The following is a 27,582-nucleotide window of genomic DNA, read 5'->3' as shown; positions in this document are numbered from 1 at the left end:
TGTTCAAACCAATTTTAACTTATGGATCTGAGAGCTGGGTCAGAAGTAAAACACTTGACCAAAGACTAGAGACCGCAGATATGAGAGTCCTGAGAAAGATTAGAGGCGTGAACAGATGGCATCAATGGCAATATCATATTAAAAATGAGGATATTAGGAAAGAACTTGACATTGTCAGCATCCAGGAATGCGTTAGCAGAGCTAATCTCAGATGGTATGATCACTTAAATAGAATGGGAGAGGAAAGATTAGCAAAACAAGTGTTCTCTGCCAGGTTGGCAGGAAAACGACCCAGAGGAAGACCAAGATATAGGTGGATTGATACGGTACAAAGTGCCTTAGACAATAGAAATATAAGATCTGATAATGTTGGAGTCTTGACAAGTAACAGACTGATTTGGAGGAAAATTGTAGATAGGAAGTTAGTAATGATGTAATTTTTTCATGTAGTACTGTCATATCCTGTACACCCCTTGAGGGTACATGGCAGGAATTTGATGATGATGATGATAAATAATATTAGAACTATTTTTGATGTTTACATAAAATGCTCATTGACTGTTATTATTGATACTTTCTCATTGTTGTTGATGTTTCCTCACTGTTGCAGAATGCTAGAGTGTACAGAGGATTTGAAATTGGAACTGATCACCATTTAGTTTTGAGCAGAATAAAATTGAATTTCATATTGAAAAGAAGAACGTGTAAGAAAATTTTAAAGCAAATAAAAGTTGAGCAGCTCTCAGATGTGAACTGGAGACTAAAATACACAAACATTATTCAAGAAAAAATGAAAGAGTTTGAGAACAGGAACCAAACAATGGAGATTCAGTGACAAATCCTGAAGAAACCATTGATTGATTCAGCCAGAGAGGCATGTGGTGAAGTTGTGGCAAGGATAGAAAAATCACAACTCCATGGTGGACACAGGAAGTTAAAGATTCAGTGAAGGAAAAAAAAAAAACATATCAAAAGTTCCTGGCAAATGAGAATATACAGACAAATGTAAAAAGGTAAACACTGTGTAAAACTACCTAAACAAAAGTCATGGGAAGACTTTGGTAAGAACAAAGAAAATAAATATCAAGAAGGTGGCAAGATATTCTGGAGGCTGTTGAAGAAGCTCAGAAATGAAGGAAAGAGTGCTGCAGAAGGAATTAGAGATGATAAAGATGACATGAAAACTGGAGAAAAAAGATATCCTTGATGTATGGAGTAATTACTGTATTTAAGTTTTGTCGATCTGGAAAAAGCTTTGACAAGGTACCAACAGAAAAGCTATTCAAAACACTATAATTGTATGGTGTCAATGGGGCATTATATCAAGCAATACTTAGTTATTTGAGTTCTCATCTCATCTTCTTTATACCCTCTTTTACCTTACGGTGTCGAGGGTTTTGTTAATCATTGGACCTCAAACCGTTCACAGGATAAGGTGGTCAGCCCTACGCCCCGGTGTATTCTATGTCCTGTGGTGTTGAGTTCTCAAGAGTGGTTTGCCTGCTTTGCAGGATGAAAAACCCCAGGATAAACTAGGGGGGAAAACCCTACTGTCCACGCCCAAGACAGGCTAACAGAATTGAAGGAAGTACTGGAAGATGGTTTGATATTAAATCTGGTGTCAGACAAGGATGTACATTATCCCCTCTGCTATTTATTATCTATATGGACCACATTATGAAGGAAAGTGGTATTAAACCTGATATGAAGATTGGAGATGTTAATCTCAGCTCTTTGCTTTATACAGATGATGTTATACTTCTAAATAAATCCAATACAAGTCTGCAAGATTCTCTGACTAAACTGAATAACTGTTGTAATAAATTTGGTATGAAAATCAGCAATAACAAGACAGAGACAATGAAAATAGGCAGAAACATTGAAAATATTAACTGCATTGTGAATGGAGAATCTATAGAATAAGTAAAATATTTCAGCTACTTAAGCACAATTTTTAGTGAAAATGGTAAATTAAATAGACAACAGAATCAACAAAGCTGGTATAGTTAGAGGTCAACTGAATAAATTAATATGGAATAAGAGAGAAATTAATCAAAACACTAAATTATCTGTATAAAAGACAGTGTTCAAGCCAATTTTAACTTATGGATCTGAGAGCTGGGTTAGAAAGAAAACACTTGAACAAAAACTAGAATCTGCAGATATATATGAGAGTCCTGAGAAAGATTAGGTGGCATGAACAGATGGCATCAATGGCAATATCATATTTAAAATGAGGATATTAGGAAAGAACTTGACGTGTTAGCATCCAGGAATGTGTAAGCGGAGCGAATCTCAGGTGGTATGGTCACATAAACAGAATGGTAGAGGAAAGATTAGCAAAACAGGTGTTCTCTGCTAGGTTGGGTGGATAAAGACCCAGAGTAAGACCAAGATATAGGTGGATTGATACAGCAAAAAGTGTCTTAAAAGACAAAAATATAAGATCTGATAATGTTGGAGTTTTGACAGGTAACAGATTGATTTAGAGAGAAATTGTTGATAAGAAGTTAGTAATGATATAAATTCTTCATGTAGTACTACCATAATATCCTGTATACCCCTTGAGGGTATATGTCAGGAATTTGATGATGATGACATAAAATCAGAATTTTCCAAAATTTTGGGAGAGAAAGAAATTCCGATTCAGATTTGGCCGATGTAAAAGGACTTCTCAATTTTCTTTGAAAAGCGTTCATATTTAAAACTGCTTCTATGGAGAAGACGAACTTTATCCCACTGGATACTATGTTCATTAATTCTTTTATCCACAAAACGACATGTCTGCCAAAGTATGTTAGATTACATTCACAAGGTATCTGGTAAATGCCAGCTAATGATATAGGTGAAAGTTTGTCTTTTGTAGATGGCAAATAAAATTTTTTGATAGGAAAATATGTGGGAATAAGGTGATACTTCAAAATTCTACCAATAGGTTGAGAGGTACCAGAAATATAAGGAATTGGAACGGTCTGTTGGAGAATCCCGAGGTGTTGGAAAATAGGAGTCAATTATCTGCTAGATTTGATGAGGGTTGTAACTATTAAATTCCATTAAAATTTTGATAGCAAGTTGTTATTGTTGTAAGCTTGATGGAAAGGAGCATACATTATGTGCTCTATTAATTAAAGACTTGATAGCACCAATTTTTTGAGTGGCGTGATGAGCAGACATTTTGTTTAATGTATCTGCCAGTAAAGGTAGGTTTTCGATAAACACTGTTAATAAAGCGTCTGTTCACGTAAGAAGGATGTTTACCAGAAAAGACATAAACTATTAATTAGATGACTAAGACAAATCTCTCTTTACTATTCCATGAACTACAAATCATTGACTCTTTTTATTTTACTTCAGAAAGATATGATAAAAATACTCAGTAGCCTTCTTGCTAATATCCTCTACCACAGATGGTGTCCTTTCAGTTGCTAAGAGCTTGTGCCTTAGAAGTATCACTTGCAAGCTGTTCTATCTCATATTAAATATGATGGAGGAGGCCATCAGCAACTTCATTCACTACCTGGAATCTCGTTGGTTAATTGATGATTACCAGCATGTTTTCCATCATCCTATAGCATCTCCTTGCTAATTTGCTTTTTGACATAGGCCATGTCTGACACTGCAGCCCTCTTTCCAAGCTGTTATGCTCACATCGTAACATTTGTGAATGGATTGCCAGCTTCCTCTCTGGTTTCTTGCTTTGTTCATCTCAGGCTTTGTGCTTTCACTTACTCTTCCACTCTTTCTCCTATACATCAATGATCTCTTACTTATGTCCAATCCTTTTCATGGCTTTGCTGGTGAGTATATTTCATTCCTCCTCATCATTCACAAACCCTTGTAGTTATTCAATTGTTAATGAATTTCATTGCCTGTTGTGAGACCATCACCCTGCTTATTGGGTCCTCGAGCAGCTTGAAAGAGTTCATGTTCGGTCTCTTGAAAAGGGTTTCCAGATCACGTAAAAATTACGTAATATGAATAATAAGAAAGAAAAGAAAAAAATCCTTAAACCACCCCTTGGTACTAATTTTGCATGTGGGAGTTGCATAAAAAAATTCATATGATGCAAGCTTCAATAACTTCTGTGGCCAGTGCCTTAAACACTGATATTCTGACCTTTCTCAAGAGAGAGAGAGAGAGAGATGAATATAATTTAGTAAATTTTAATGCTACCAAAACACAATCCTGTCTTATTTCTCAGGAGAAAGAAATAAGATAGGAAAAGGCTTTACCTTTGTTTTTTTGTTTTGAAACATTATTTTTTTTCTGCTCAACTCCTTACACTTTATACTCGTATATCCCAAATTTACCCAACCTTAGGATATTGTTGTCATTCGGAATTGTATCCAGAAGAGAGCTATTTGCTTAAATAGATTACCTTTTCTCTTGCTGTCTGTCTGCTCCCCCCCCCCTCACTCTCTGATTCCTTGTAATTGCTTACTGTAACATTTCCTACAACTCTAGTTCTAGCAAATGCCATTTAGAACTGTAGATTGCAGCTAACTTTCATTGATTTGTAAAACCACTACTATCACTTCCTTGCAGAGAAGCCTGAAGTGGCCTACTGCCATGTTTGGTTTTCTAAGCAAAACCAAAATTTATTGTATTAAGTGGGTTATTTGCAGGGAAGGGGAAGGAGTTGTCAAAATTATATATTCGTAATGGAATTATTGCTTCGTTCTAGTTGGATGGGATTTAACAAATTTAGGAATTAGGATATAAGCAGATTGTTCATGTCATTTAATTTTGGTTTCTGTATTGGTTTTCATTCACCAACTGGCTGGATGGAATTTATACTGAATTTGGTATTTAGGATCTATTAATATATATTGGCATTTAAATTAGAGTAATTAAAATTAAGGAAAAACAAAAGTATGTGGCTAAAGTATCCTTTCATTATTAAAAATTATGGAAACACCTACTGTATTATAGCAACTATCATGTTGTTTTGGTTTATATTAAACTGAAGTTTTACTATAACACAATAGTTGTTTCTGTTGTGGTTACCAGCTAATAGATTTGGAGTTTGAATCCTGCTGCAGACATGGATGTTTTGAATGAAAAAGGTGATAGATAAAATTTGTTTCCCATTATGAGACCACTCCTGTTTATTGAATACTTGAAATGTCTTGAAAAATTTTGTTTGGTCTCTAGAGCTAGGTTTTCCAAATTATAATGATGTCACTATGCAGAAATTCAGTATAAGAATTATCCTTCTGACTATAGAATCTTAGAAATTATCATCTTAAAAGTGATGATAAAATGATGAATTTAAGTTTTATTTATTGGTTTTTATTTGAAAATATTTAAAATTTATTATACAGTTATTTTAATCTTAAAGTTTTTAACTTCTGTATTATAGTTTCTTTACCATTTAGTGGCCATTTGATAATAACAGAAGCTTTTGAACTTTCTGATGTAAATCTTCCTATCATCACTCCTAAAGAAGGAATTTCAGAACTGGTAGAAAAAACTTTGAATTCAGGTATGTCTTTTCTCTCTCTCTCTCTCTCTCTCTCTCTCTCTCTCTCTCTCTCTCACACACACACACACACACACACACACACCATGTTGCTACCCATAGCAAAATGTTTCATTCTATTTTAATACAGAACAGTTATTGGTTAATCTTAGATGAAGGGATAGTGTTGATACTAATTTTGATATCAAAATTTCAATTTGGTTACCATCAGTTTGTGAATTTAAATTCCATTGTGGTATTGAGTTAATTTTTGTTGCCCTGTGAACTGATTGCTCTTGTCTTGTTTACTCTTTTATGGGTATTCTTTAAAAAATAAATAAAATTCAAATATTGAACTTAAAAGTAAGTATATTGGCTTTCATATTTTGATACTATTTTCCAAACATATTTGATCAGATAAACTTTCATGAAAGCATAATAAAATGCAGAAAATCAATGGCATTTGTTAGTGTTCAACTTTGTTCTCATCATTGAAATTACTGCAGCCTTTGAAATTCAGTAGGAATTTCTTTCTGTAAATTTGAGTTTTCTGCAGCAAAATGCAATCCAGTAAGTGTGTGTATGCACACACACACAGAGTTGACAGTTACTTCTAAACATAGTAATAATAACCTTACTTTGTTGTTAGATATATTACATTTGTCTCATGGAATTAATTTTCTTGATATTAATTCAAAACAAAACAGATAACCTGTTGGTCGATGTGCTATGCACTTGTCTCTTTCCCTTAAGTATTATTATTATTAAGAGAGATCTCCAGGGAGTTAGTGATTCATCGAGGGAGGCCACATACTACATGCACCAACTGTCATACTTGTTCTTGAATTATTCACACTCCTTGCACACACAACATTCCAATGACAGTCCATTCTAATAGCACATCACTATATAGGAGAAAAATCTAGATCTCACCTCTTTCTTGAATGCTGTCAAGAAAGAGGTGATTTCCTCTTTGAAAAATGAAAAATTCCCTCAGCTGAAATCCTGTATGATCCTTTCAGAAGTTTGTAAATCTCAATCACATCATCCCTCTTTCTCCTGTTTGCTGGTGTCTGTATTCTACAAATTCTCAATTTATCTTCATATTCAGCATGCCACATTATAATATTTTCAACACCGTCCTTTGCACTCTCTTCACTGTATCAGAATCACCATGGAAACCAGGAGACTAGCCCTGTGCACAATTAGGCCAAGTTATGTCTTATCATGGCTTTGTAAAGAGACAAAACAACATCCTTATTTTTACGCATCCATTCCTGTTGTTTAACTCAGTGGTAACATTATTATAGAATGTGAGCAAATTGCTGAAATATGACTTTACATTAGTAAACTCATGCTGTTCATTGCAAAGTAGAGATTCTCTGTCAGCATTGCAATTATCCTCTGAGTTTTATTTGAAATCTTAGCTATATGGCCCTTGAACTTTAATTTCCTATCTACTGATCAGTTTCTTCTAGCATAATCCCACCAATATAATATAACGTTGGATATCTAATCTTATCGAAGAGCCTGACTTTACATTTACTAACATTGAACTGACAGCCATTTTCCTATGTCCACTATTTTCCAGCCTTTTGAAATTAATTTGAAAATAATGTATTAAGCCACATTCCTGATTACTCTGTATATCTTTGCATCAGCAAAAAAAAAAAAAAAAAAAGAAGCTGTATGTCACCTGTCAACTCCTTCCTAATGTCATTAATGTACAGATTGAATAACAGCAGAACAAGGACTGATTTCTTGTGGTACATCACTGGTTACCTTAAATCTTGCAGACTCACTTCTCCTATGTTTTTATATTTGTTTGTCAGTCATCCTCTTATCCATGCTAATATTTAATAATCCACACCCATATTCTCCAATTTATGCAGAGCCTTCCATGAACATTTGCATCTTTAGCAAAATCCAAAAGTATCATGTTGTGCATCCATTCCCATTGTTTGATTCAGTGGTAACATTATTATAGAATGTGAGCAAATTGCTAAAACATGACTTTCCATTAGTAAACTCATGCTGTTCATTGCAAAGTAGAGATTCTCTGTCAACCCACTTCTGAATGCAAACTCTAAGCAACTTTTTCCGATATCTTCACCACCACTTCAGAGATACTAATAGATCAGTAGTTGGATATATCTATCTTTGCACCACCCTTGTGTGATGGGATAAGTATACATTCTTTCCACTACCGTGCAGTCTTGCTTGTTCTCAAATTATATAGCCTGGTCAAAGGACTAGTCTGTTCATCTTAGTACTCTTTTAGCATGCTTGCTGATATCTCATCAGTCCCTATTGCTGAATTCTTATTCAACTTGTGCAAAAGCTCTAATATCTCATCCTCATACATCTGAGTTTCTTCATTCAGTGAAGAGGTAGAAGTGAGTGCAATGTTGCATACACCAGGTTGATAGCTTTTAGCAAAATGGGCACTCATTAGTTGAACAACCCTTTCTGTATCTGTCGCCCTCATGGCATTTGCATTCAGCAGAGTTATTCTTTCATATTCATTCTTTCTTTTACTTGCAGCATAACAATATAATTCTGTGTGATTGTCTTTGGCTTGTGGGGCCAGTTTCTTTTCATACTCAGATTTGCTTTCCATGCAACATTTGTGACTCTTCTCATCTGCTGCTTATAATTTTCATAACAGACGTCATCTTTATGAACACATATTCCTTTCTTACAAATCTCTTGCTTGATTAGATTACTCATCCATTTCACTCCTACTCGATTCTTCAAACTCTATGGACACACACTGTTATTACATCATTTAAGTATTTTTTTAAACACTGCCAATGCACTGTCTATATCCTTTCCATCCAACAACTGATACCATGGCACAGAATCCAGCATACTGCTCAGTTGGTTATAATTTCCTGCTTTGTAGTTCAGCATGTAACCTTTTTGGAATGAAACATTCATTAACTTACTCACTTCCTAGTTTCTTCTTTTCTTCCCTATCTCTTGCATGCTGTGCATATGACCTTTCAGTAGAATGAAAAGAGTGATAAAAAAAAAAAAACTTTTTCAAGGAAACATCCATTTATATCTGTGAGCTTGAACAACTTGCTTTAAGTAACCTAGCATAATAAATGTTAAAAAGATGGCATATTAAACTTTGTTATTCACATAATTTTTATTTTATTTTCTCTTATACAATTGGCAATGCTTTTCGGAGACTAAAAGATAATGAAATTAATAAACATACAATTTTCTCTCTCTCTCTCTCTCTCTCTCTCTCTCAGCAACCTTACTTGCTTACTAATGAACATTAATAGTAATGTTCAATCTAAATTCTTAGAATACATTTTTTTTCTAAAGCTTTCTTGAATTGATGGTTTTTCAATAAATATACTTCTCAGAAAACAATATTGCAATTATTATGTTCTGTTGATATGCACAGTGAATGTTTGCTTGAATAATTTTGAATTTATCAGATATATTTAAAGCAATATAATTAAATTTCAAGAATGAAATTCTTGAAATTTGGTGCAAGAAATTTGGCCATTTAGTATATGCTGCTGTAAAATCAGAACATAGTAAAATTATGAGCCTGGAAATGGTGAAATTTTTCACGCATATATAAAGTAATATACAGTTCATATGAACTAAACCCAAAGTTTTTGTTATAGATTGCAAATAAACAAATGGAAACTGATCAGTTTCAGAAGACTTACCATACCTTGAATAGCTCAGCATGAAGTACTCAGCAATTCACAAGTGCTTCAACACAAATCTGTATCACCAGTTTCTGGTCCATGATAGAATTCTTTAGGTTAAGTTCTATGTGAATTGCCCTGTATAAATAAAATTCTAAAAAAAAAAAACATAATCAACAAATTGCCTTCATTGCAGCGCCAAAAATATATAGGACACCATATATAGGAAAAATATAGAAAACGTATTTTCTTTGTGTGTGTGTGTAAATTAATTCAGTTCTTATTAAGATGATGAATTTTGTGATATGGTATGCATTCATCAGAACTCCAATATAAAATTGAGGTTCTAGAAAATTTTAATAATTTTCAAAACCTTGATATTGTAAACTTTAAATTATTTTATCCACAGATCTATGTGGGTAATAAAATAATGAAATCATTTGTTAAAAGTTGATGGTACAATATGATGAAATGTCATGTTGGCACAGGTTATTGTCCATTTAAATAAGATCCTCCAGTTTTATCCAGAGAACCAGAATAAACAGGAAAGAGTTAACTATTGAAAAAGTCCATTTCAGCAGAATTGAGGATCGATACCATCAGTGTGAGAAGTATCTACAGAAAACAAGTAGAATCAGTAAAACAATTCCATTTAGTAATTATTATACTATATTTGAGCTTTAATGATTATGGAAAGGAAATAGCAGCTTTAGTATGCAATATTACTTTTGAGAGAAACTTATGACATGAAATTAAGAATTTTTACATCTTAGCACAAGCAAAGTATTATTATTATTATTATTTTGGGCGACTCCAGGGAGTCCTTAGACACATCGAGGGAGGTCCTAAACATCATGTCCACACAACTATACGACATTCTCACAGTATCTATCATACCTTGCCTTGAACTCGCTCACCATCATAGCACCCACAACAGACTCTAGCAGCTTATTCCACTCATTTACCACTCTAAAAGTAAAGAACTCTAAAAGTAAAGTAAAGTAAAAGAGGGGTGCTTAAGGGTCAAAGCTGTATAACTGAGAGGAGACCTCCACATAGCCTTTAAAGGAATGCGGAGAACCGACCAGGGCTTCTGACCTAATGTCCAATCCTCACCTTCTCGTGGTGCACCCTGTTAGGTATCTGCTTTGATACTGAACGAACGAGGATGGGCTGGCAATTTGGGATTTAGCCGACCAAATTGTATTCTTATTGGTTAAACCAAAATAAAAAAATGATGGTACAACATGACAATTTCATGCCGGCTGGGGCGTCGCCCGGTTAAACAAGGCCCCCGTTGTTTTCGCCAGGGAACCAGGGCGAACAGCGAAAAGTCAGCTACTGGAACAAATCTGAAAACAAACCCCAACTCAACATCACCAGAGTTAAAGATCGGTACTATCAACGTAAGAAGCCTGAATGGCAAAGAAATGGAGCTAGCTGAGGAATTAGATAAGTACCAGATCGACATAATAGGGGTGACTGAAACAAAAAAGACCAAAACTGGTGAGATCTTTCTGAGCAATAAATACAAAATGTTATATTCAGGCAATAACAATCAAGGAAAAGAAGGAGTAGCCATAGTATTCAACACAAAATACGAGGCTAATCTTCTTGAATGGCAGGCAGTTTCAAGTAGAGTAATGTGGGCAAATATGAGAATGGGGAACTGGACAATGAGACTTATTTGTGCCTATGGAACCACAGAAGGTTCTACTAAGGTAGAAGTGGAGGAATTTTTTGAGGCTTTAGAAAAAGCAACTGACACAATGAAAAAGAAAAAGTTGGTCCTTGTTGGGGATCTAAATAGTAGAGTAGGAAATGATTGTGAGACATACAAAAATATTTTGGGAAAATTTGGAGAAAAGAGCAAAGCTAATAATAATGGCAAATATCTGTTGGATTTCTGCTCAGGACATGGACTGGTTATTACTAACACCATGTTCCAACATAAAAATGTGCACAAATTCACATGGAGAGAAGAGGCTAGGAATAAGAAAAGTCTCATTGACTATGTTATTGTTGATAGTGATGTTTTCTCCCTGGTGCAGGACACCAGAGTGTACAGAGGATTTGAAATTGGAAGTGATCACTATTTAGTCTTGAGCAGGATAAAATTGAATTTCATATTGAAAAGAATAACATGTAAGAAAGTTTTAAAGCGAATAAAAGTTGAGCAGCTCTCAGATGTAAACTGTAGACTAAAATACAGAAATAATATTGAAAAGAAAATGAAAGAGTTTGAGAACAGGAATCAAACCTTGGAGATTCAGTGGCAAACTCTGAAGGAAACATTGATTGATTCTGCCAGAGAGGCATGTGGTGAGGTTGTGTGCAAAGATAAAAAAATCAGAACTCCCTGGTGGACACAGGAAGTTAAAGAGGCAGTGAAGGAAAAGAAGAAAGCATATCAAAAGTTCCTGGCAAATAAGTCAGCTTTTACTCTTACAGAATACAGAGACAAATGTAAGAAAGCTAAACAGTGTGTAAAACTAGCTAAACAAAAGTCATGGGAGGACTTTGGCAAGAATATAGAAAATAAATATCAAGAAGGTGGCAAAATATTCTGGAGGTTGTTGAAGAAGCTTAGGAATGGAGGAAAGAGTGCTGTAAAAGGAATTAGAGATGATAAAGGTGAAATGAAAACAGGAGAAAAAGATATCCTTGAAGTATGGAGTAATTACTTTGAAAAACTGCTAAATGAAACAAGCAGTGATGACAGCACAGTGATAAAAAACACTGACCAGGCATGCAGTCAGGAATACATATCCATACTTGAAGTAGAAAAAGCCATCAAAGGCTTGAAATGTGGAAAGGCAGCAGGAGTAGATGATATTCGACCAGAAATGCTGAAGTATGGTGGTATAAGAGTCTTACAGTGGCTGCACTGCATAGTTCAGAAAGCCTGGACAGAGGGACGAATTCCCGATGATTGGAGTAGAGCTCTCATAGTACCCATATATAAAAAGGGAAATAAAACTGAATGTGAGAATTACAGAGGTATTTCCCTACTGAGTGTTCCTGGCAAGATCTATGCAAGTATACTTGAGAAACGGTTGAGAAGAATTGTGGAAGAAAAGCTTGGTGAAGAACAAGCTGGATTCAGGCCAAATAGAGGCTGTCAGGATCAAATCTTCACTTTACGACAAATAGTCGAGAAAGCATGGGAATATAACAAAGATCTGTATTTAAGTTTTGTCGATTTGGAAAATGCATATGACAAGGTGCCAAGAGAGAAGCTATTCAATACGCTGCAGTTATATGGTGTCAATGGGGCATTATATCAAGCAATACTTAGTCTTTATTTGAGTTGTGAGTCAGCAGTTAGAATTGAAGGAAGTACAGGAAGATGGTTTAATGTTAAATCTGGTGTGAGACAAGGATGTACATTATCCCCTCTGTTATTCATTATCTATATGGATCACATTATGAAGGAATGTGGTATTAAACCTGATATCAAAATTGGAGATGTTAATGTCAGCTCTTTGCTTTATGCGGATGATGTTATACTTCTAAATAAATCCGCTACAAGTCTGCAAGATTCTCTGACTAAATTGAATAGCTGTTGTAATAGATATGGTATGAAGGTCAGCAATAAAAAGACAAATACAATGAAAATAGGCAGAATCATTGAAAATATCAACTGTGTTGTGAATGGAGAACCTGTGGAACAAGTAAAACATTTCAGCTACTTAGGCACAATTTTTACTGAAGATGGTAAACTAAATATAGAAATAGACAACAGAATCAGCAAAGCTGGTATCGTGGGAAGTCAATTGAATAAATTCATATGGAATAAGAAAGAAATTAGTCGGAACACTAAATTAGCTGTATACAAGACTGTGTTCAAACCAATTTTAACTTATGGATCTGAGAGTTGGGTCAGAAGTAAAACACTTGACCAAAGACTAGAGACCGCAGATATGAGAGTCCTGAGAAAGATTAAAGGCGTGAACAGATGGCATCAATGGCAATATCATATTAAAAATGAGGATATTAGGAAAGAACTTGACATTGTCAGCATCCAGGAATGCGTTAGCAGAGCTAATCTCAGATGGTATGGTCACTTAAATAGAATGGGAGAGGAAAGATTAGCAAAACAAGTGTTCTCTGCCAGGTTGGCAGGAAAACGACCCAGAGGAAGACCAAGATATAGGTGGATTGATACGATACAAAGTGCCTTAGATGATAGAAATATAAGATCTGATAATGTTGGAGTCTTGACAAGTAACAGACTGATTTGGAGGAAAATTGTAGATAGGAAGTTAATAATGATGTAATTTTTTCATGTAGTACTGTCATATCCTGTACACCCCTTGAGGGTACATGGCAGGAATTTGATGATGATGATGAAAGTAAAGAACCCAGCTCTAACACCCCTGCTAACCACACTCCTGCCCAGCTTCCATAGATGTCCCTTAGCTCTCCCACCACCAGTCCTGATCTCAAAAATATTCTCTGAATTAATCCTATAGAATCCCTTTAGCAATTTGAATGTCTCAATCATATCTCCCCTTTTCCGCCTATCAACTAGTTTCTGCAACCCACAAATCTTCAACCTGTTCTCATATGGTTCATTCCATAGACCTGCTATCATCTTAGTCACTTGCCTCTGGATTCTCACCACCCCCTCCCAATCAAGAAGGAACCGAGGTGACCAAATCTGGGCACAGTAGTCCAGATGAGGTCTTATCAAGTCTCGGCACAGAGGTACAATAACTTGCTTGTCTCTGCTCGTCAAGGTATTTTTCAACAACCAAGTGAGTTGATGAGCTGATTTAGCTACTTTTGCAATGTGCCCCCTAAACTTCATCTCCTTATCCACCAACACTCCCAAGTTCCAGGCGTCATCAATCTCTTGGAGTACAGTTCCACCAATGTGGTATACTGCTGCTAATCTTTTCACCCCAAAATGCATAACCTTAGATTTTGTCACATTAAATTGACATCCATTCTCCTTAGCCCAGAACTCCAATCTATCCAAGTCATCCTGCAAGATTTTGACATCTTCTGCATTCACTATCGCCCTACCCAACTTTGCATCATCATCAGCGAACAAATGAGCTGTTCCACTTAGATCCTTCCCTGTATCGTTAATGAACAGATTAAACAGCAGTGGTCCAAGAACAGAACCCTGCCGCACACCACTAGTCACAGGCTGTCTTTTGGACTCTACCCCTGAATTAACTACTCTTTGATATCTCTCCATCAACCACCCACTTATCCATCTCGCCAACCCTGTATCCATTCCCATATGTTGTAGTTTACGGATTAGAATTCCATGTGGTATCCTGTGAAATACCTTTGCCAGGTACAGCAGTATCACTGTAAACCCATTATCCTTATCCAGTTCAGCCGTCACCTTGTTATAAAACTTGAGCAAGTTACTGAGGTATGATCTACCCTTCACAAAGCCATGCTGTCCCCTGTACAGTATCTCATTTTCATCAATCCATTCCTGTATTTTTCCCTTGACTACTTTCTCCAAGACCTTGACAATGACTCCTGATATGCTGATCGGTCGGTAATTTGCAACCGTAGTCTTGGATCCTCCTTTATGCAGTGAAACTATTTTCCCCTCTTTCCACATCTTTGGGACTAAACCAGACCCGAGACTCAGATTAAACAACATGGTCAAGTGCACTGATAATTCCTTAGCCGCTTCATGCAAGACCCATGCCGGTATACCATCCAATCCCACAGATGTATTCACATTAAGGTTCTGTAATAGACTATTCACTTCCACTTCATTCATCACAATTCCCATATAAACTAATGGTTCCTTCATTTTTTCAATGTCACCTCCTGGATGATATACTTTTGCAAAGCGTGCGCTCAGTAACTCCACAATATCGACTGATTCAGTGACCTCCTTGCCATCGTCATTCCTTAAAATCATTTTGCCGTGTACAGTTTTTTTCTTGCTTGCAGCATATTGAAAGAACTGTTTGGGATTCTCTCATAGCTAGTTTCCTTTCATAATCCGCTTTTGCTTTTTTTACCACACTCGTTACCCTTCTGGCCTGCACTTTATACTGTTCGTGTGCCTGCATGTCACCCCTTTCTTTAAATTCCCTCCACAGTTGTTTCTTTTTTTGCAGCTCAAGCTTAATGGTGTTATTCATCCATTTATTCGGACCCTAGATATACAATGAGCCATAACCTCCTGTAAATGCTCCTTGACCACTTCCCATGCTCTATCGATGTCCAGCCCTTGCAGTTGTACATGCCATGGCACTGATCCAAGCAATCTCCTAAGATTGTCATATTTGCCAGCATGGTAATTCCACATATACCCTGTCTTAATCGAAAATTCCACACCTTTAGCCACCTCCCAGGTCAAGACCTTATGATCACTCTCACCAATAGGTGGCAACATATGAAACAAAATTCTGAGATGCTGTTACCAGGTCAAGCACTCTCACACCCCATTTTCAATTACAGGCTGTCTCAGATAGTTATCCCTTAATAATTGAATAAAATCCATTTCCTTCCTTACATGTGTCCTCTCCTCCTTCCAATCAATTACCATAGTTGAAATCCCCCATAATAATTACCCTCCTTCCACTCATTTCATCAATTTGTTTATGCATCCATCACCATCTATTCCATCACCAGGCCTATAGCAGCACCCAACTGTATATTTTATTCTGCCAGTCTCAATCGCACACCAAATAGCCTCAAATGAGCTCCTTTCACTATCCTGCGATACAACTTCAATTCTCCTTGGCTGCAGTTCATCAGCTATCATCAAATGACAGTGTGTTATTTTCAAACTGAAATACAAAAATCATGTGAATATTTAGTAAGAATAAGAATCATGAATGTGGCAAAATGTTCTGAGGCATATAAATATATAGCATTATAAATAGAGATAAGAGTACAGTAAAATAATCAGAGATGATAAAGTTAACATAAACACGGAGTTAATGTTGACATTAAAGTTAACATAAGTCTAGATTCTGGATGTCTTTAGTAATTACTTTTAAACACTGTTTAACTGAAATGACAGAACAGTGGGTATAAAAATATTCAAGAGAAATGCTTTCAAAAGTACATATCAATATTTGAAGTAGAAAACGCCATCAGAAAATCCTTGAAGGCCTGGCAGGAAAGTTGAATCCAGTGGCGCACCCAGATGGGGAGCCAAGGGGCCCAGGCACCCCCCAAAGAAAAGGAAAAAACACTAGAAAAATTTCCAAAAATCTTTTCCTAATTAAAATTCATTTTTTTTATTTATGTTGTGTGCTACTTATGAATTAGCGATCACTGCAGATGATCAGTTATTGGTCATATGCGATGTGTAGTGTGTATTCGCAAAACATCTACTCAACTCGCCCCCCCACCCAAAGGTTAAATCCTGAGCGCTCGGCCCCCTCCAAGATTAAATCCTGAGTGTGCCACTGGTTGAATCTAGTTGTTAGTAGCAGATCTCTCATAGAGCTCATTTATGAAATAAAATAAAATGAAGGGGAGGGGGCGATAAATGCAAACATTGTAGCAGCTTTTCTACTGGGTATTCTAAGTAAGATTTATGTAAGCACTGGAGAAGAAGTAAAGAAAAATTGTGGAAGAGAAACTTGGTGAAATGATATAGTCATCTTTCAGGCAGAATAGGGGTTGTCAGGATCAGATTTTTACTTTATGATAAATATCAAGAAATCATGCAGATGTAACAAGGATTTATATGTAAATTTTTAGATCTAGAAAAGGCCTATGATAAGTAGAAACATTATATTTCTCTGCATGTCCTATTTACACCATAACAATGGTAACATTTTGACAAGTTTTTTCTTGGTACCTTAAGTTGTAAGTTGGTAGTTAGAATTGAAAGATTGACTGTAAGATAATTTGATGTGAAAGCAGGTATATGACCATTGATCACTTGTTGTCTAATGTATCGCATTAAAGGAAAGTTGCGATAAACTTGATATCAAAAGCAGAGTATATTCATACCTCTTTATTTTATGCCAGAGCTGTTATACACTTAAATAAATCTGTTCTATCAGGATTCTTTACTAAACTGAATTATTAGCAAATTTGGCATGAAAACCAGAAATAAAAAAGACAAACTATAAAAATAGTTCTCAATGAAGAACCTATAGAATGAGTAAACTATTTCAGCTATTTAGGCACAATTTTTAGTGAAGGAGACATTAAATTTGGAAATAGATAATGGAATAAGCAAAGATGATGGCATAGTGAGGTACCAACTTAATGAATTACATGGAATTTGGGATAAGAGACATTTAGCCAAAACGCTAAGTTGTAAAATTATACTTGACAAGAAATTGTATTCTTCCTTTTGTACAACCTTTATCTAAGTGTAAAAAGTTAACAAAAAGGTTTGTTCATGAAGTATCTTCATGATGACTGTCAAGTACAATATACCTTCTGACCAATTAAAAAAAAATAATTTCTACCTCTAAACTAGCAGTATACTGAACATTAGACCACTGTATCTAGGAGTTGAGATTTAACTTATGGGATGTATGCAAATCACTTCTGAGCAACATGAGTTCCTGAGGAGTCATGTCACAAGGATGTCTTTTGTAGGAATCTGAAAGAACAACAGTGTAGACATATTCTAGGCATATGATATATTAATTAATGAAAAGTGAAACAGCAGGACAGTAGCACAGGTGGAATTTATTTTTAACTGGGAAATATATTCCATTCACAACAAATTTCACAAAGTAGGACATCTTAACATAATGTCAGAATGATTTGCATACAGATCTTATAATATGGCATGTACCAGTGAACACCTACATTATGTGGTGTAATATTTCCAAGTAATGGGATAGGCTAATTTTTTTAAGAGATACTTGGGTCATAAGGGTAAGACTAATTCATAAATGAATAAAGCACCTAAACTTTAATAGCCAAATATTTCAGCCTGAAAATTAGTCATTATAAAAATAGTACGACTGTGCAATGGTATAAACAGAACAATGTGAGCAGTTCTAACAGAAGAAGCATTTGATTAAAAAAAAAGCAGCTAAACAGTAGCAAAATGTCATATGGTTGAACAGTTCATTCTTTGTTACCTTTTCAGCAGTTCTTCAAGTACTTATTGTTGCATTAAACTTTTAATATAAAATGATATAATGAACTTCTCCTGTTTGCCAAGTTAAGATTATCTAGATGTATATTGTCAGCCTTGCCTGTCATCAAGCAAATATTTCTGCATGTCTACAATAATTATGTCAGAATATTTTAGATTTCCATATTAAAAACAATTCTCAAATCTTGAATGCCAAAGCTCATTTCCTATTCCACTAAATATAGTCATGATTCAAAGTCATGTCAGTTCAAGCATATTGAAATAATAACAAAAGAAGTGATGTTTGGAATTTGAATAAATAATAAATTTCTGTGGTGCTATAATATTGTTCACAACACTTATATTTATTTCTTAAATGTTTACTGCTGATTTTTTTTTTTTTTAGTTAAATCAAAAGTGCAAAATGCATGGGATTCTCCTGAAAACAGTTCTCTAACTTTCGTCAAGTTTCCCACTGTTTCTTGCAAAGAAATCTCTCCAGTCAAAAACAAGGAAAAGAAAATTAAAGATCATGATGGATCATCAATTTCTCCACCTGGTATACTAGTTTAAATTATAATTTTACTTATTTATGAATGAATGAATCGTTATGTACTTATATTTAGAATAGCTACAAAATTAAATTCATTGAAAGGTTTTTTTTTTTTTAGCAAAATGTAAACGACATGAAAAACTTCAAAGAAATGGAGTAGCATTCAAAGTTAGAAGAGAATACAGAAAATACATTGGGTTATAATCCATTGCCAGATAGAATAATTCTAATCAGAATAAAGGCATACCCAGTGAATGTTACACTCATACAGGTGTATGCATCCACTACAGATTCAAGTGAGGATGAGGTAGAAAAATTTTACAACAGCTTGCTACAAGTATTATATAGTACTGGTAAAACAGGTTTTCTTTTGATATTAGGTGATTGGAATGCAGAAGTGGATGAAAAAGAAGAATGAGGCATCACTGAAAAATTTGGTTTAGGACTGAGGAATGAAGCAGGAGAAAGGATGATGGAGTTTTGTGTTGAAAACAGTTGCTTCCAACAACATAAAAAAAGATTGTACACATGGACTTCACCTAATGGAGAATATAGAAATCAGATAGATTATATTGTTGCCAGCAGAAGGTGGAGGAGTGCTATCCAAGCAGCAAAAACATTACCTGGTGCAGACTGTGGGACAGATCATGAATTATTGATAACTGAAGTTGAATTGAAATTAATTAAGAAGAAACAAAAGGACAGTATCAGATTTGATTTAGATCCTATAAATGAAGCATTTGAAGTAGAAGTCAGAAGGAAATTAAAAAGTTTAGAGAAGACAAGAAGAGAATTAGAAGCACTGTGGGAAGAAACAAAATGTACAGTCATAGAAGCAGCAAAGAAGAATCTTAACAAAGCAACAAGAAAGAAAGAAAGATTGTAAATAGTCATCAGAAGAAGCTCCAATAGCAGAGGAAAGAAGAAAAATTAAACATCAGAAAAACAAAGAAAGTGTTAGACAACGGACTGTGATTTCCAGAGACAGACTAGGAAAGATAAGGAAAAACATCTAAAGAAAAGGTTCGAGGAAATTGAAGAAAGCAGGATTATGGATGGAACAAGAGATCTGTTTAGAAAAATAAATGATGTTATAGGAAAGTTTATCCCTAGATTACGAGTTGTAAAAAGTAATTCACGTAAATGTTTGTTGGAAGAAGAAGCAGTGAAAAAAAAAGATGGAAAGAGCATGTAGAGGATTTGTTCAAGAAAGATAATATTGAAGGAGAATTTGGAAGGAGAGAATTTGTTGAAGAACCCATGATAATGAAAAGTGAAGTGATATCAGCAATGGAACAGCTGCTAAAAGGAAAAGCTCCTGGAGCTGATGGTGTATCTGTGGAATTATAGAGCTGCTGGGAATGAAGTAGTGAATACATTGACCGAAATTTATCAACAGGTTTGGAAACAAATATACTAATCTTCTTTTTTTTTCAGCCATTTTCTATCCACTGCTGGATGAAGGTCTCCTCCAGTTTCTTTCCACTTTTCTCTGTTCTTGGCAATGGTTGACCAATTTTTCCACACAAAATTTGACAGTTCATCACTCCACCTTCTTTTAGAACGTCCTTGGCCTTGTTTCCCATCTTTTGGAATCTAGTTCGTTAGTATGGTGGTCCATCGTTCATCTTCTCTTCTGGATAGATGTCTGGCCCATTTCCATTTTAGTCACTTGTGGTGAAGAATGATGTCAATGATATGAGATTGACTTCTTATCTTTTAATGTGATGCCCAGCATTAATCTCTCCATTTTTCTTTGGGTTGTTGCTAGTTTATTTGCCAGTGCTTTTGTTAGAGACTCAGTTTCACAACCATATGTGATGACTGGAAGTATACACTGGTTAAATGTCTTCCTTTTTAAACAGAGTGGGACATCATTGTTTTGTCACTAAAAACACACTTACTAACCACAGTGATAACTTTTAATACGTAAATATTTCATCCCAAGTATCTTGGGACATCATAAGTACCGTAATTCAAACAATACTAGGAATAACATACAGTTAGGGCGCATGATTACAATGGAATCTCAATATGCGTGCAGTAACATGTTATAGAAGTAAATAAAAATAATAATAATAAAAATAATAATAATAAAAATTAACATATATAAAGATTATTTTACACAATTTTGTATGACAATTTCCCATACTTTAGGAATAGTAAGAACGTCATTGCAGTTTAAATATGGTCTGTGTAGTAGGGCTTCAGCACTTTTTTTATATAAACGTCATATTTATATAAAGATCTATGTAAAAGTTTCGACTTTTCCCAATGGATCCTATGGTTTGGATTTTTAACTCCGTGTTGAGAGAGATTAGATTTCTGCAGTTTGAAAAGACGAATGTGGTCTTGATGTTCCGAGATGTGTTTCTGAATGGATCTACCTGTCTGTCCAAAGTAAGACAATTTGCAGGAGCATGGGATCTCATAAACACCAGGTATCATCAGAGGTGAGAGTTTGTCCTTAGGAGAAGGTAACAAGTTATAGATTTGGTTGATGGGTTTGTAAGTAGTGGCAAAATTGTATTTCTTCATAATTTTTGAAAGATGTTTGGAGATGCCTTTGACATAAGGTATGGGAATCCTATGGACTTCTTGTCTAGGTTGATGTGTGGGGAAGTGACTGATAATTTTTTGAGTTGTTTTAAGATTATATCCATTTAGTATGGCTGTATTTTTGATTATTTCTAGTTCTTTGTTTAGAGATTCTTCAAAGGAACAGAATTTGTGTGCTCTGGAAACTAGTGATTTAATGATGCCAAATTTCTGAGATGGATGATGAGTGGAAGAATTGTGAATGTAGCGACCTGAAAATGTAGGCTGGCGATAGACAAACGTGGTGATGGAACCGTCTTCTTTTCTTTGAATGTGTAAATCCAGAAAGGAGATACCCTGTAGAGATTCTATCGCAAGCCTACATTTTCAGGTCGCTACATTCACAATTCTTCCGCTCATCATCCATCTCAGAAATTTGGCATCATTAAATCACTAGTTTCCAGAGCACACAAATTCTGTTCCTTTGAAGAATCTCTAAACAAAGAACTAGAAATCATTGAAATACAGCCATACTAAATGGATATAATCTTAAAACAACTCAAAAAAATCATCGGTCACTTCCCCACACATCAACCTAGACAAGAAGAAGTCCATAGGATTCCAATACCTTACGTCAAAGGCATCTCCGAACGTCTTTCAAAAATTATGAAGAAATACAATTTTGCCACTACTTACAAACCCATCAACCAAATCTTCTCCTAAGGACAAACTCTCACCTCTGATGTTACCTGGCGTTTATGAGATCCCATGCTCCTGCAAATTGTCTTACTTTGGACAGACAGGTAGATCCGTTCAGAAACACATCTTGGAACATCAAGGCCACATTCGTCTTTTCAAACTGCAGAAATCTGGTCTCTCTCTCGACACGGAGTTGAAAATCCAAACCATAGGATCCAATGGGAAAAGTCGAAACTTTTACATAGATCTTTATATAAACATGACATTTATATAAAAAAAAGTGCTGAAGCCCTACTACACAGACCATATTTAAACTGCAACGACATTCTTACTATTCCTAAAGTATGGGAAATTGTCATACAAAATTGTGTAAAATAATCTTTATATATGTTAATTTTTATTATTATTTTTTTTTATTTACTTCTATAACACGTTACTGCACGCATATTGAGATTCCATTGTAATCATGCGCCCTGACTGTATGTAATTCCTAGTATTTTCAATTTTCTGAATACAATCCAGGCAAGTTGAACTCTTCTATTTATTTCCTTTGGAGTCCACAGTTTAGATCAATGAGATAACCTAATTATGTATATGAAGAGACTCTTTCCAAGAAATTGTTTTCTTTTATTATGTTTTTTTTTTTTTTTTTTTTTTTTTTTTTTTTTTTTTTTGGTGTTACAAAATGATTAAACATGATTTTAGTTTTTTCTCTGTTTATTTTTAGATCGACTTCTACTTTCATGATGTAGGTCTTCTGGGGTATTTGGAAAAATTATGATATCATCTCCATATCTTACATGTGTTGCTTTTATTAATTTTTATACCAAGGTTTGTCCAGTTTATATTATTAAATATTTTTTGAAGGACTGCTGTAAAGATTTTGGGTTTTAGAGAGTCTCCTTGTCAGACACCTTTTTCAATTGATATTTTATTGCTACTCATGTTGAGTTGGATTGTTGCTGTTGCAGTGTGGTATATTTTCTGAAGGAGTTCTGTATATTCTCCAGGAACTCCCTATTCTGGATTGCTTTGATGGAATCAAATACTTTTTCATAATCAATAAAAGCTAAACAGAGAGGCAATTGGTATTCTGTTTTTTCTATTATTTGTTTTACTGTATGAATATAATCAATTGTGTTAAAACCTTTACAAATCCTGCTTGTTCTGCTGGTTGATTTGAGTCTAGAAGAGGGGTTAATCTGTTTGTTATTACTTTTGTGAGAAATTTTTATAGATTGAGAAAATACTAATACTAATTGTCTCCTTTTTTAAATAACAGTATCAGAATATTTGTTAAAGATACCAAGCTATTTTAAACTTGGTTTTACTCCATTTCCCAAGTAAGCAAACAGACAAACAAGTCAAGTTTGCGCCTGCAAATGTTGCAAGTCTAGCTGACCCTGCACGTAGTGCAAAAACCAAGGCAATTCATGGTAAAAGTAGAAGAAGCTCTGATCACTAATCTTAATATTTACCCTTAATACAAAGCAAAGTATGATGCTTTGTATTAAAGGCAAGGGGCCCACTACCCAGACCAGTTTCGACCTTTATTGAGGTCTTATTGTTGAGGTCTTTATTGAGGTCCTTATGGTAACTTGTTCTGGTAAAATACTTATAAGCTCTGTATTACTAAAATCTTGGTATTTCTAGCCTGGCTCCCACTGATGGACCTCAATAAAGGTCGAAACCGGTCTGGGTAGTGGTCCCTTGCCTTTAATACAAAGCATCATACATCTCCAGGAGATGTGCTTTGCATTAAGGGTAAATATTAAGATTAGTGATCAAAGCTTATTCTACTTTTACCATGAGTTGCCTTGGTTTTGCACTACATGCAGGGTCAGCTAGACTTGCAACATTTGAAGGTGCAAACTTGACTTGTTTTCTGTTTGCTTACTTGGGAAATGGAGTAAAACCAAGTTTAAAATAGCTTGGTATCTTTAACATTTATTATACCCAAGGTAAAATACTTTCTACAAGTATCAGAATAGCATTTTTCCAGTTTTGCAGTATCTTCCCCTCTTCTAGGCATAGATTTATAAATTTGTGATATGATGAATTATGTTGTTTCCTCCCCATTTAATTAATGCTATGTGAATTAGGTCTTCACCAGGACATTTTACATTTGTTTTAATGTTTGTTTTATTTCATCTGAAGTGAATGGGAAGATGAATTCCATGTGTGATGGGGAAGAGTTATGTATATTTGATTTATCTATTGAAGGATCACTATAGAGTTCTTTATAAAATTCTTCTAGTCTGCTTAGAATTTGTTCTTGGTTCTTTATTGTAGTTCCATTCTTATCTTTTATTGCAGTTATTTGACTTTTGCCAGCTGACAAGTGTTTTCTTAGTATTTTGATATTTTTATTGTTTTCAATTGTTTCTTTTATTTTTGTAGTTTTAAAAAAGAGATCTTATTTCATTTCTCATCTTTTTCTTTATTGTTTTACTCAGTTCTGCATATTCTATTTTAGAAGTTAAGTTTTTGTCTTTTTCATGTTTCGTCTCTTTTTTAAGTAGTTGTAAGATTTTTCTGAAAGTTGATGGTCTTTTTGTTGTTTGTTGCTTTTGAATTCACTGGCTGCTGAGATTATTACTTCAGTTATGTTTTTGCAAATATATTTATTAATCTAGTTTTTGATTTTAATTCATAATCCTTCTTCTTTTCAATAGGTTTTAAGTCAGAACTTCTTGATCAAAACTAGTCTAGAGATTGGAAAACATCAGTATTCATTCCAATCCCCCCCCCAAATATCAAATGCCGAGATTGTGAGAATCATAGAATCATTGCTTTGATTTCACATGCAAGTAAAGTTATGCTGAAAGTGATCCAACAAAGGTTGAAGCCATATGTGAATAGAAAAATGTCACAAGAACAGGCAGGCTTTAGGAGAGGTAGAGGAACTAGAGACCAAATAGCAAACATGAGATGGATTATGGAAAGAATAAGAGAATTTGAGAAGAAAGTATTTACCTGTTTTATTGATTATAGAAAGTTTTTGATTGGGTGGATCACAACAGACTGTGGATTGTAATGAGATCAATGGGGGTATACCTGAACATCTATTTCTTTGATAAGAGAGCTGTATGACAACAAAGAAACTTCAGAAAAACAGCAATTGGAGAAACAGTGTTCAAGTGAGAAAAGGGGTGCGGCAGGGTTGTATATTGTCACCCTACCTTTTTAATATTTATGGTGAATCATCATCATCAATTTCCTAATATGTACCCTCAAGGAGGTGTACAGGATATGATAGTACTTCATTAAAGACTTAAAGTATTACTAACTTCCTATCTACAACTCCAAATCAATCTGTTACTGTCAAACATTATCAGGCCTATTTTCTAAGGTACTTTTTACTGTATCAATCGACCTATATCTTGGTCTTCCTCTGGTTCTTTTTTTCCTGCTAACCTGACAGAGAACACTTGTTTTACTAATCTTTCGTCTCCCATTCTGTTGACCATACAACCTGAAATTAACTCTGCTAACACATTCCTGGATGTTAACAATGTCAAATTCTTTCCTAATATCTTCATCTTTAATATGATATTGCCATCTGCTCACACCCATAATCTTTCTCAGGACTCTCATATCTGCAGTCTAGTCTTTGGTCAAGTGTTTTATTTGTAACACAGCTCTCAGATCCATAAGTTAAAATTGGTTTGAACACTGTCTTGTATACAGCTAATTTACTGTTTTCGCTAATTTCTCTCTTATTCCATATAAATTTATTCAGTTGACTTCCCACCATACCAGCTTTGTTGATTCTGTTGTCTATTTAATTTACCATTTTCATTAAAAATTGCCTAAATAGCTGAAATGTTTTACTTGTTCTATAAGTTCTCCATTCACAATGCAGTTGAAATTTTCAATGCTTCTGACTATTTTCATTGTCTTTGTCTTGTTATTACTGACCTTCATACCATATCTATTACAGCAGTTATTCAATTTTGTCAGGGAATCTTGCAGACTCGTAGCAGATTTATTTAGAAGCATAACATTGGGGGTGCTTAAAGGTCAAAGCTGTATAACTGAGAGGAGACCTCCACATAGCCTTTAAAGGAATGCGGAGAACCGACCAGGGCTTCTGACCTAATGTCCAATCCTCACCTTCTCGTGGTGCACCCTGTTGGGTATCTACTTTGATACTGAACGAACGAGGATGGGCTGGCAATTTGGGATTTAGCCGACCAAATTGTATTCTTATTGGTTAAACCAAAATAAAAAAATGATGGTACAACATGACAATTTCATGCCGGCTGGGGCGTCGCCCGGTTAAACAAGGCCCCCGTTGTTTTCGCCAGGGAACCAGGGCGAACAGCGAAAAGTCAGCTACTGGAACAAATCTGAAAACAAACCCCAACTCAACATCACCAGAGTTAAAGATCGGTACTATCAACGTAAGAAGCCTGAATGGCAAAGAAATGGAGCTAGCTGAGGAATTAGATAAGTACCAGATCGACATAATAGGGGTGACTGAAACAAAAAAGACCAAAACTGGTGAGATCTTTCTGAGCAATAAATACAAAATGTTATATTCAGGCAATAACAATCAAGGAAAAGAAGGAGTAGCCATAGTATTCAACACAAAATACGAGGCTAATCTTCTTGAATGGCAGTCAGTCTCAAGTAGAGTAATGTGGGCAAATATGAGAATGGGGAACTGGACAATGAGACTTATTTGTGCCTATGGTCCCACAGAAGGTTCTACTAAGGTAGAAGTGGAGGAATTTTTTGAGGCTTTAGAAAAAGCAACTGACACAATGAAAAAGGAAAAGTTGGTCATTGTTGGGGATCTAATAGTAGAGTAGGAAATGATTGTGAGACATACAAAAATATTTTGGGAAAATTTGGAGAAAAGAGCAAAGCTAATAATAATGGCAAATATCTGTTGGATTTCTGCTCGGGACATGGACTGGTTATTACTGACACCATGTTCCAGCATGGAGGTGTGCACAGGTTCGCATGGAGAGAGGAGGCTAGGAATAGGAAGGGTCTCATTGACTATGTTGTTGTTGATGGTGATGTTTTCTCCCTGATGCAGGACACCAGAGTGTACGGAGGATTTGAGATTGGAAGTGGTCACTGTTTGGTCTTGAGCGGGATGGAATTGAGTTTCATATTGAAAAGAGTAACATGTAAGAAAGTTTTAAAGCGAATAAAAGTTGAGCAGCTCTCAGATGTAAACTGTAGACTAAAATACAGAAATATTATTGAAAAGAAAATGAAAGAGTTTGAGAACAGGAATCAAACCTTGGAGATTCAGTGGCAAACTCTGAAGGAAACATTGATTGATTCTGCCAGAGAGGCATGTGGTGAGGCTGTGTGCAAAGATAAAAAAATCAGAACTCCCTGGTGGACACAGAAAGTTAAAGAGGCAGTGAAGGAAAAGAAGAAAGCATATCAAAAGTTCCTGGCAAATAAGTCAGCTTTTACTCTTACAGAATACAGAGACAAATGTAAGAAAGCTAAACAGTGTGTAAAACTAGCTAAACAAAAGTCATGGGAGGACTTTGGCAAGAATATAAAAAATAAATATCAAGAAGGTGGCAAAATATTCTGGAGGTTGTTGAAGAAGCTTAGGAATGGAGGAAAGAGCGCT

General features: G+C 35.1%; 1 protein-coding gene across 1 annotated transcript in view; it reads left to right on the top strand.

Moving 5' to 3' along the window:
- LOC150109849 (uncharacterized) overlaps positions 1-27,582 on the top strand; it is a 232,146-nt gene that overhangs the window by 99,636 nt on the left and 104,928 nt on the right. Inside the window, exons 5-6 of the mRNA XM_090396316.1 lie at positions 5,363-5,485; positions 18,591-18,743. Of these exons, the coding sequence (XP_090252442.1) occupies positions 5,363-5,485; positions 18,591-18,743 (276 nt within the window). The remainder of the gene's footprint in view (positions 1-5,362; positions 5,486-18,590; positions 18,744-27,582) is intronic.

This window comes from Typopeltis vanoorti, chromosome 1 (genome assembly GCF_054136105.1).
Source record: "Typopeltis vanoorti isolate ZY-2024b chromosome 1, IOZ_Tvanoo_1.0, whole genome shotgun sequence".
NCBI classification, from domain to species: domain Eukaryota; kingdom Metazoa; phylum Arthropoda; class Arachnida; order Uropygi; family Thelyphonidae; genus Typopeltis; species Typopeltis vanoorti.
This window is presented reverse-complemented; position numbering and strand designations above follow the sequence as displayed.